General features: G+C 35.8%; 2 protein-coding genes across 3 annotated transcripts in view; one reads left to right on the top strand and one right to left on the bottom strand.

The window, feature by feature from the left end:
• The window catches only part of LOC136830374 (SUZ RNA-binding domain-containing-like), a gene marked incomplete at its 5' end in the record, with an annotated part of 703,764 nt that overhangs the window by 468,075 nt on the left and 223,189 nt on the right, over positions 1 to 12,500 (bottom strand). The window lies entirely within an intron of this gene.
• The window catches only part of LOC136830254 (QRFP-like peptide receptor), a 290,055-nt gene that overhangs the window by 265,303 nt on the left and 12,252 nt on the right, over positions 1 to 12,500 (top strand). For both annotated transcript variants that reach the window (XM_067089612.1, XM_067089613.1), the window contains exon 6: positions 9,154 to 9,229. In XM_067089612.1, coding sequence (XP_066945713.1) covers positions 9,154 to 9,229 — 76 coding nt within the window. The remainder of the gene's footprint in view (positions 1 to 9,153; positions 9,230 to 12,500) is intronic.

The raw sequence follows: 12,500 nt of genomic DNA on the forward strand, positions 1-12,500 counted from the left end.
TGCATTAAACTTATGTCGAATAAAGCGAAAGTGTCATCTACGTATCCACGACAAAACAGAGCCAGGAAACTAAGGGGGCAATCATTAAACAATAGCTTGGTTGGGTCCGACCCTTGCTAATATTTTCATGTGCTCCATGGAGAAGCATGTATAGTATATATATATATATATATATATATATATATATATATATATATATATATATATATATATATATATATATATATATATATATATATATATATATATATATGAGAAAAATCTTGACTGATTTTGTCTTTAAGACACCTTACAGTGTTCTAAAATATAGGGGTGAAATTTGCAAAATATATAAAGAATGACTGTAAAGACGAACATACAAATGGTTGACAGAACTGTCAGAACATGCCAGGAAAGAATGAGGGTGGGCGTCCCCAAAACTCGCTCCACAAATGGACAAAATCGCAGACAACCTCCGAGGCAATGGAGAGCCGGAGCCGGTATCTCTTCAAACTCATTTCACGCGTGGCCGTGTAATTACCGACCTAAATAGCCGTCGTATATTCACCTGTGTTTTATTCATTCGTTCCCGTTTTGAGTGACAAACTGGCTTCATTACGGCGAAGGCTATTAACCACTGCAACAGCAACTAGTGTGTGTGTGTGTGTCTACGCAAGGGTATTAATGGGAGCGAAACCTATCAGTTCGCACAAAAGCGCCGAGTTTGTGCAGAAGCTATTACCTGGTGCAAAAGCAGTTCATTATACAAAACATTTTAATGCGAAAGACGCTGCACACTGCAAAAGATTTAATTAATTAGTACAGAGATACTTGATTACAAAAGTTATTGGTGCAGAAATGTTATATAATGTAAAAGACATCAGTTAGCACGCAGGCAAGTGCAAAAGCTTTTTATAACTAAAAAAAAATAAAAGCGTTCAGTACGAGAACACAATTATAATTAGTTAATGTAAAACTTAGTAATCAGAGTAAAAACTATCAACATGCTCTGGAGGGAAAATATATATTACAGCATAAGATTATATATATATACACATACACACACACACACACACACACACACACACACACACACATATATATATATATATATATATATATATATATATATATATATATATATATATATATATATATATATATATATATATATATACCTTTCTAAATTACAACCAATTGGTTTCCCTTCTTCAAGAAAGAACACCTTTACATGCCTAAGTCGTTAGCTAAAAATAACATTATTTTACTCACCCTTAGTGATTATATCACTAAGGTCGAACACTTCAGTTAAAAATCTTGGTCCTCCCGACTATTCCACCTTGTTCAAGATAGAGGACCGTATCAACAGGTTCCTTAATAACTTGAGAGACGCGACATCATAACCACAGACACCTATCAATCTTTATATTGCACAGGTTTTTCCTATGGAATGGTGTATGGTTTGCCGAAAATTCATAAAGACAATATTCATATCCGCCCTATCCTGGCCTCATATGATAACGCTAATTATAACCCGTGCTAGCCATAGTTCCTGGTTCCGCTGCTCCTGATTGCATTAATCAGCCTTGGCTGGAAATGATTACAGTTATAAAAAAAACTGGTTCCCTTTGACTTTAAAAACGCGATTTTACCTCAAGACTCTGATTTCATTAAGGTAAGTTTCGATGTGGAATCTCTTTTTACCAATGTACCTGTTAACCAAACCATTTAAATTATCGTAGATAAACTTATTCCTAATAACGATATTCTTTTCAATGGCTTTAATAAATCTGATTTTATAAAACTGTTAGACCTAGCAGTGCTGGACACTGTCTTTCTTTTTAATTGGAATGCTTACAGCCAAATCGATGGTATGGCCTTGGCCTCTCCACTTGGCCCTATATTTGCAAGTATCTATATGTGCTAGCTGAAAGAGCATATACTCGACACCTGACCTCTCAGTTACCACACGTTATTTGATAAAAGTACGTTGATGATACCTTTGCTCTTTTTTAAAACAAGTTTTGACTACGAAAGGTTTCTTAATTTTATTCATTCATTTCATCAAACACCAAATATACTGTAGAGCGCGAACTCAGGAACCAACTTCCTTTCTTGGACATTCTTGTCACACGCCACCAAGAAGGGTTTAGCACATCAGAACATAGGAAGACAACCTTCACCTGATTGGGTACCCATTTTTATAGTCATTGTTTTCATAATTTTAAGCTGAATTCCATAATTACCTTGCTTCATCAAGCTTAGTCCTTGACCTCTAGGTGGAAGGCATTGCACAAGGAAATTACATATCTCCAACAACATTTTATCAGTAACTATTATCCATCAAATTTGCTTTGTAAATCTGTTACAAAACTTTTAAATAACGTTTTTATTCCCTGCCACCCTGTAACTGATGTTCCAAAGATGCCTTTCTATGCTAGTTTCCCTTTCATTCGTTGCAATGCATTTTTCAAAGACCTCAACAATCTTATATCTATTCATTTTCCAGCAACAAAAGTTAACATTATCCCTATAAACCCTTTAACTATAGGTTGCTTGTTCAGTTTTAAAGACCGATTTACTCCACTGATGATCTCTGGTGTGGTTTATAAATTTACTTGTCCTCGATGTGATCGAGGAATCTATATTGGATCCACACTATAAGGTTACTCAAGGACCGGATTGACAGCCACAATGCTGTTAGTTACAGAACAGGCAGCAAACTTTCATCTCCTGAGCTCTCTAAACATCAGAGAACATACCAAGAAATGCAAATACGAAATCCAATATAAGGACTTTGAGATTTTAGGCAAGGCATCTAACCGACAAATTTTAGCCATTACCGAGTCGTTATTTATTAAGCAGCTTGTTCCCCTCTTAAACAAGCAGTCTGTCTCCATTCCTCTCTACCTTTCTTGAGCCGTCCCCACACATCGACCCCGTTTCCGTGTCAATCTTATCTTAACATATCTTATGGTTGGTCCTCTTTAAGAGTTTACTGTTTTTTTTGTATATATTTTCATCTTAATCTTACAGCGTATATTATTTTAACCTTTGCTTCTTGTAATTTACTTTGCATGTATCCTTATATCTTGTGATGTAATTTTAACTTAATTTTAAATTGTATATAATTTTAACTTTCACTTCTTTGAAATTTACTATGTATGTATTTTTATATTTTCACGGTTTTATATGATGTGATCAACAACCACCTTGTCATTTATACATATATGTATATATATACAGTATATATATATATATATATATATATATATATATATATATATATATATATTTATTTATTTATTTATTTATTTATTTATTTATTTATATACATATATAAACTATAAACTTCCAGCAGAGGGTACGTAGCCATGATGAAATTGAAACAACAGTGTGCGAGATCTTTCGCCTTTACAACTGAGATCAAAGTGATATTAACCATTTTGATATATGCAACGTTTATTACGTTTGACATGGGTCTTAAAGCAAGGCACTATTGTCTAGGATTGACTTAGGTACTGGATAAAATTAGGAAGGCACAAGACATTAATAAGAGAACCCCAGATTCTTGATTATCTCTTTTAAATCCCCTTCGAACAACTTGTGCAGACCCAGGACATGGGCTTAAACTAAAGTCTTTTTCCTTTGTTAGCTGTATTATTAAGAATGAGAGATTTTTGGAAACAATATTTTTACATCTTGTTACTAAACTACCATGGGACCATCCAGTTCTGTGTGATTTTTCACTTAGGTGATCAAAAAGAGCGCTGTTCCGTTCCTTACTTTTCTATTCCAAAGAAAGTGAATCACAGTCCACAAACGGGATTTTGTAAACAAGGTTCTGGTGAGGAAGATTTCTTATAAGTATTTTTTTTTACAGTGATTTTCTATGAAAACGTTAATTTACAGTGTTTTGGTGAACTCAAAGACGATGATATACGGCAAACAAAGGGTGTTCTTTGGTATGTCTTTCATCATTTCACTTTATTATAAAATGTATTTACAACTTTTTTGTAGTAAAGATCCCATATATGAGCTGGATATCATAAATCCTTATCCATTTTTTAAATATTCTGTAGTTCGTTATTCAGGAATTCAGGACTAATAACGTAATGCTCGCAGGAATACTGAAGTCAATATTATGATGATGTCCAGAAAAATATTGTACATAATTCAATTATTTGTTTTTCTATACATACCGAAACTGTTCCCGCCTAATGACAATTTCTAAAACGGTCAAGTAGGTATTTTTCTTACTTCTACGGGACTTGTTCATTTAGTTTCTCTAAGAGGTTATTTACAACAGCCAAAATGTTATCTACGTACCGACACCTTGGCGCAAGTACTTGAAAAATCTTAAGAAGAAAATTTTTTCCAAAAAAATCCATGTGCAAATGACAAAACTGTTGATAGAGGGTTATCCAGTGCCATACCTCATAGAATTTTCGAATAAAATTGAACTTACAATAACATATACTATTAAATTAACACCACAATCTGACTGATTATTAGTGGTAAATCCATTTCGGTTAATTCATTTTTGAGATGTTTAAATACCGATTTAATAGGCAATTTCGTACATAAATATTAAACATCAAAACTTACTAATCGGGAGTCCGGATTGATCATAATGCCATTTAATTTTTCCGTCAGGCTAATGAATTAAACAAATTGGGTGCTTAACATGGTCCCTAAACCGGCGATAACTATTATATAAGATATTTTCAAAGTTTAGAAGAAATAGAGCCTACCGAACTAATTATAGGTCTTCAAGGATTATTGTCTTTATGCGTTTTAACCGAACGATATAAATATGGCAACATGAGATTTCGAGACAAGCTGAGTAACAAGGTATTCAACATTTTCCTATATTCTTTTTGCTGTTCACATGAATGACTTAATTACTTCATGGAAGGGCTCTTATTTCATTTCGTGTAAGCATTTTCGAGATATATGCTACGGTATCCATTACTACTACGGTATTTAAGTTATCGGCCTTAGTGATGCGGATGGTTTTACCACTTCTCAATTCAGTCAACGCTTTCCTAAACAGATGGTTTTACCACTTCTCAATTCAGTCAACGCTTTCCTAAACAGTTTGGGGAGATTAGTGTTGCTAGGAAATTATAATACTGAATATACAAATCCTTCTAAAATATCAAACATGATACGGAACCACTGTTTTTTTAAAAAAAAAATAGGTGATACTACAGACAAAGAAGTTGGCGCTGTTTAAATAGCAAATGATAGTACATTAACGAGATGTGAAAATATTGTTTCCAGAAATCTCTTAGAGCCTACATTAATGCACCTCTAGCATGGGGATATAACCTTAATTGGAGCCCCGGTCTATACACTTTTGACCTCATTCTGCACAAGATGTCGGGAGGAGATTTAAAAGAGGCACTAACGAGTTGAAGTCTTTTGCCTCAACTTGGTTTGTCCAGTACCTGAACTAATTACAGACAGCTCTTCCTCACTTGGAGACCTCAGTCAAATGTAATGACTGATGCATGCATTAAAATGGTTATAGACCTCTTTAATCTTAGTTGTTATTTGTACAGCCGAATTCTTTTATATCTTGTTCCAATGTATAGAGTTTGTTTGGAAATGCCTTAGAGCGAAGGGATAAATGCTGCACTCCACTGTTTCAAAACCACGAGTCTCTCTCTCTCTCTCTCTCTCTCTCTCTCTCTCTCTCTCTCTCTCTCTCTCTCTCTCTCTCTCTCTATATATATATATATATATATATATATATATATATATATATATATAAATATATATATATATACATATGTGTGTGTGTGTGTGTGTGTGTGTGTGTGTGTGTGTATGTGTATGTGAGAGAGAGAGAGAGAGAGAGAGAGAGAGAGAGAGAGAGAGAGAGAGAGAGAGAGAATCATTTCTCTTCCAACATTAACCCATTTCTCCTAACAGGGGTGGCTCTAGAGAAAAAAAAGGAGCACTGGTCACTTCTATGTAAACACAATAACTACTGAATGAATCCCTGATCAGAAAACGTTCACAACATTAGCCACTCGATGTACTTATCAAGGAGGCTTATCAAGGACGCGTCTGACCATCCTACATTTGCTGCGCCACTCGCCTCTACCATACATCACATCTCTTCCTTTCCAGTGTATCTTCCACACCACCTATCTAGCACATTCTAGATCTTTCTTGACTTCAAACATATCTAACTTATACATTCTTTTTCACCACATGTAGGCCACCATTTATTCAAGATGACAGAAACATCACAGGGTAAAACTTTTATTTTACTTGAACGGCCTGATTCCTGTCAGTCGTCGACCGGGGCAGGTTACGGCCTTTGTGTGTGTGGGGGAGAGGGGGGCGGTGTTTCCGCTCCCGCCTAGGCAGGGCACGTCGCCCTAATTTAGGTTAGGTGGGTAAGATCTGGTTAGGTCAGGACCTGGCATTATAGGAAAGGTTATGCCTATTTATGTATGAGAAACATGTCCGGGTCGGCGACTGGCGGGAATCAGGCCGCGCAACTAAAGTAAAGTTTTACCCACATCTCAAAACACTGATTAATCCTTACACCTACTATATAGCATCTTTAGTACTTCTTAGTCCTCCACATTCCTTTCTTTCGATTCCTATACGCAATATGTGGTACACAAAGAATTCATCTCAGCAGCTTGAACCTCTTCTTCTGTCTTGTCTTCCTGAAACACTCCAAGTCATTTCCCAAACTTTGCACCTAAACAGCCAACCTTCGTGGCTTCATCTATTCTGCGATTCACCTTTTCTTTCATCCAACCATTAATATCCTGATTATCTATACGAATCAACAAATTTCATACTTACACCAAGCATACTAACATGTGCTGTTTCTTCTTTCCGGTTACATTTACTTCACGAATCTCCTCCTGCTCACATTTGCTATCAACTTTCACCTCTTCCAAACACTTTCACACTTATCTGCTGGTTCTCCTCACTATTCCCGACCAAAATGTATCATTTTCAATCACCAGCCAATGCAAACTCCATTCATGGCCCATTTTTTTACCCCACAGTTTTGCAATTTGTAATTGTTGTTCCAAAATACGAAGATTATTTGCACTATAGGTGTCACTGAAATTTATCACAATGTTTAAATTGCAATTGCTTAAATTGCCTTCCAGAACTCATTATGACCCATCGCCGATCACAAATACCTTCAGGTTTGTTTCACGATACAGATATGTAAATTTTTCTTAATTTTCTTTTCTAATTGAATTGTGCTCAACGTTCCCCCTTCATCTACTCCAGTGGTTCTTAACCTTTTTGTTACCACGCCCCGTCTAGGAGTTGGTCCTTCCTTCCACGCCCCCCTTGCATCTATGAGTAAAATTCCCTCCCAGATTTAAAGGAAAATGCAAAAAAAGAGAAAGAGAAACGGTGATTTTATTCTTTTGGGAATTAATTAGTGAGATACTTGACGCTGATTCTTAGCGAGAGAATAACGAATATAATTAGAGAATTTTAAATTTTTCCCTAGGGCTCCCGCGGCCGGCCGCCCCCTGGCCCCCTCCTCGAAATTGCTGACGTCCCCCGGTTGAGAACCAATGATCTAGTCATCCGCGTTAAAGACGCGCTTGAGTATAGGAAATCTCTCTCTCTCTCTCTCTCTCTCTCTCTCTCTCTCTCTCTCTCTCTCTCTCTAAGGTACAGGTATGAGATTTCTGTTCTACTCTATAACCGCAAGAGCCCCAAAGTTGGGAAACACAATGAACAAGGAAAATCTCATTTGCACTGTAAATGGGCTTTCGAGCTGCAACTTCTACGTACCTAATTGAGTCCTTTGCTATCACCATCGTTGCAAATAATGAATCCGTGTATTCTACGAGTGAATTTGGATACAAATAGAAAACTCGATGACTTTCCATGGGAATGTGTGTTTTATAGAAGCATCTGAGAAATACTTTATAAATAGAGAAATACTTTATAGAGGGACTTGAAATCTATCAGTTATTCGCAAGTTGTAAGTCTAAGACAAAAATGTTAGTTAATATCATATTTTCTTTAAGCGAAATTCCATATAACCGACAATCTATGTAAGCGACCCATAAATCCAAAGGGCAAAGAAAAATCCAGTAAATAAAAATGAATACATAACCATTAATCAATCAAGCTAATAAGAAAATATTAATGAACATATAGCCATACATCAATCAATTAATTAGGTTAACAATACATAAATAAATAAAATTTCAGTTTAGTATACCCTTAAACAAGGGAACAATGGTGCAGGGACTAGGGCAAAACCCTATGTTTAAGAACACCCGTAAACAAAATATTTACAGCTTCCGAGAGCACTCAGCATCATTAAGTGGTTCCAGAGCTAGTCCAGTTTTGTAAAATAAATTTACTTGAAAAAGTGGATGTGAAACGCCACGCTCAACTTCGCCCCCTCCCTCCTCCCCTACCCCTCCCCCTCCTAACCCCGCCACAACTTTTCCATATTACACGAACATATATTACAGGTGCAAGGAGGCTAGGAAAGGTCTCTCAATTACTTCTGAAGAGTCATCCAGGATTTCGAAATTAGATCTGGGTACTACCATACGGCAAATTCAGTTATGAAAAGGCTAAAATCTAAATTGGATTGCTGAGAGAGGGAGATAGGATTAAGCTCATGAGAAATATAGAATAAGAAAGGTGTAATATATATTCCGTGGAAGACAATAGTAAAGCATTAACGGGGTAATAAAAGGAGAGGAATATTAAGGTGCTGCCTGTGAGAGATTCAATTATAAAAAGATTCAAGTCGAAACTGAATTGCTGATAGTGGAAATAGGATTTACCTTATGCGAAATCTGAATAATGCAAAAAGTGTAACACAAAGTGCTACACAATAAAAACCAATTAAAGGGAAGCGATAACAAACCCTACGCTTATCAAGTACAGATACAGAGTGAAGCGTAGCCAATATGGGTTTCAATATTTCTGGAGAAATATGATATATATAAGAATTTACTTTTCCTCTCTAATACACACACACACACTCGCTCTCTCTCTATTTTACCCTCCATTAGTTTCAATTTATATTTTTTCCTCTCTAATACACACACACACACACACTCTCTCTCTCTCTCTCTCTCTCTCTTACCCACCATTATTCAATTTATATTCAGAAGCTAAGACGTTTTTCATCCATCCTTTCAGGGCGAATGGTGTGCTGCTTCTAAATGGCGTGTCCAGAGGAAGATACAGAGAAAACGAAGAATCCGAAGTCAGGCAGGTGAGTATTGTTTCAGATGGGTGTTAGACTGTCACATGTGAAGTAAGGCAGGTGAGTGTCATTCCTGGCTGGTATTACACTATCACAAGTGAAGAAGTCAGGCAGGTGACTGTAGTTTCTGGTTGGTGTTAGACAGTCAGAAGTGATGAAGTCAGGCAAGTGAATGTCGTTCCCAGTTGGTGTTCGACTGTTAGTAGAAAAGTTTAGAAACTTCAGGCAAGGGACATACATTTCTGGATGGCGTTAGACAGTCAGAATTGAAGAAGTTAGGAATATGAGTGTTGTTTTTAGTTGTTGTTAGACTGCCAGAAGTGGAAAAGTTAGGCAGTTGAGTGTCCTTTCCAGATGGCGTTAAACAGTCAGAAGTGAAGAAGTCAGGAAGGTGAGTGTCAGGTCCAGTTGGTGTTTGACAGTAAGAAATAAAGCTTTCAAAGAATTGTCTCATTTGTGGATGGTACTAGACAGTCAGAAGTAAACAAGACATTATGCAGATGAAGTTTCTGGTTGGTCTTAGACAGTTAAAGGAAAAGGAGTTAGGCATGTGAGTGCATGTCTTACTGGTGTTAGTGTCACGTCTTATTGGTGTTATTCTTAGAAGTAGATAAACCCGCCATGTGAGTGTCATTTGCAGTTGGTGTTACACAGTCTCAAGCAACACAGTCACTCTTAGCTGTCAGTAAGAACCCAAAAGTTTAATACCCTGTTAGAAGATCACTTTTCAACTAACTTGATAAAATATCCAGTACAAAAACATTTACAGCTGGTAGGTACATTTCTTGTTGGTTTTAGATGGTCAGAAGTGAAGAGGTCAGGCAGATAAGTAATGCTGTTGTTAAACGGTCAGGAGTGAAGAGGTCAGGCAGGGGAACATTTTTCCAAGTTGGTGTTAAACAGTCAGAAGTAAAGGTGTCAGGCAGATGAGTGTAATTGCTGGTTGGTATCAGGCAGTCAGAAGTTTCTAAAAATCAGGCAACCGGGTGTAATTTTTGGTTCATGTTAGTCAGAAGTAAAATAGAGGTAAGTGATATTTTTGGTTGTTGTTACACTGTAAAAAGTCAGCCTGGTAAGTGTCGTTTCTGGTTGATGTTAGGTGGTCAGAGGTAAAGAATCCAGGCAAGTAATGTCATTTCCAATTGGTGTTACACTGTCAAAAATGAAGAACTCAGGCAATTGAGTTCTGTTTCTGGTTGGTTTCAGACAGTCAGAAGTAAGGAAGTCAGGCAGGTGATTGATGTTCCTGGCTGGTGTCAGAAAGCAAAGCAGTTACTCTTAAGCCAAGCAGTAAGAGCCCCAAAGTTTAATATTATAGACAATCACTTTTAAACCAGTTGATACAATAATAACAGGTGGGGTCACTTCTAGCTCGTGTTAGATGTGTTAGATGGTCTGAAGTGAGCCACCCTCCCGCCAGTCATTAAAGTAATCAAGAAATTTAATGTTCAGTTAGACAATTGATAAGATAACCAGTGAGGAAAACCACACGTTTTTAGCTGGTACTAGACATTCAGAATAAGACTGTAAGCTGTATACCATTTGGTAGGATAACTAGGAGATAAAAAACAATAGCCTTTTAAGATAGTTACTAAGATACCCATCAAGAAAATATTCGGCTAGGCAGCCACTCAATAAGGTAACCAATAACGAAAATAATGAGGAATATACAGTCAAATGTAAAACATTCTATCTTACGCAGGTAAGTAATCTAATCAGAAAGAAAATATTCTGTTAAAGTCACTTTGCAGAAAGAATATTTAGCCTGGTGTATAACCGTCACTTTTAAGCCAGTTAATAAGATATCAAGATAGTACTTTGTAGACAAATAGAAGTTATACCAGTACAGTAAACATTGCGTTAGTCATTTGTAAGGTGATCAATAAGTTAATCAACAGCAGAAATACCAAGACAGCCATTTTAGGTGATGCTAAAACATTCCCAAAGACGTAAAAAGTCATTTAGAAGTCAGCCACTAACAGAGAGTAAGTAAATATTCACGTCAAGCAGTTTTCCCAAAGTAGTCACTCTAGTAGGTCAGTCACCCAGTAAGGAAACAAATCAGATAGACGCGTAATTTTTATAGGAGAAAAAGCAGTTAATACGAGACAAAAAGGTCATCATTCATAGAGAGAGAGGCAACTGGTTTTATAGGAAGTCAATAAAGTGAGTTGAAACATATTATAAAGAAGTTAGTAAAGCCACATTCACTAAGTTAGTATTCTTTTCCTAAGGTTGTAAGGTAGCCAATGGTTTACCTGGTAATCAGTAAGAGGACAAAATAAAAACAGTCTTGATAAAGAAGTACAGTCTAAAGGTAGGTTTTGCTCGGTGCGATTATCGCTCAACGATGATCGTTATCGCTCAACGATGATAGTTCATGGATTAATGATGATCTTCAAACAATTTTTAGAGCACTAATTTGCTTGATTTTTAATTGGACTGTTTTGCTTTGCACGACTGTCAAGCGATAATCGCACCGAGCGAAACCTACCTTTAAGGCAGGCAACACGATCGCTCGTAAAATACCAGTAAAGAGCGCGTTCGGAAACTTTCTCAGCAGGGTAGAAACCGCGGACATGCATGGAAATTAATCTCATCGCTTCGTAACGCTGTATGCTAATGAAATTTTTACTAAAGGACTTGTGACGTAAAAAAGTAATTTTGTGGTTGCATCATCCTTATATCAAATATATAATATGCTGCTCTGCATTTTCTTGTTTAGAATAATAACACAAACGTGAAACTCATTAGCTTCATAAAACATTACGAATGGATGCAAACTGCATATCTTATAGTATGAGGATGATAATGATGATTTTTATTATCCTTAATAATGAAACATTAATATGGAATGAGGCTAAGAAGCGATTCAGTTGAAATGTAATTGTAAAACATAATACGCTGCTTGTATAATAAGAGAAAGCTGAAAATAAAAAAAAATAAATAAATACATAAACAACAATAAAGTCGGTGAATGTGGAAGTATACGGCCTAAGTATGAGATGGACGACAGATCGATTAAATAGCAATAACTGTTAATTTTTACGTCCATGATCCATCTTCAAATCCTGTATTTTCTTAATCTGCCTAAAATTAATTTGCTCACATAAGTTTATATATATATATATATATATATATATATATATATATATATATATATATATATATATATATATATATATATATATTTATATATATACATAGATATATATACAGTATATATATTTATATTATATATATATATATATATATATATATATATATATATATATATATA

This window comes from Macrobrachium rosenbergii, chromosome 46 (genome assembly GCF_040412425.1).
Source record: "Macrobrachium rosenbergii isolate ZJJX-2024 chromosome 46, ASM4041242v1, whole genome shotgun sequence".
Lineage (NCBI taxonomy): Eukaryota > Metazoa > Arthropoda > Malacostraca > Decapoda > Palaemonidae > Macrobrachium > Macrobrachium rosenbergii.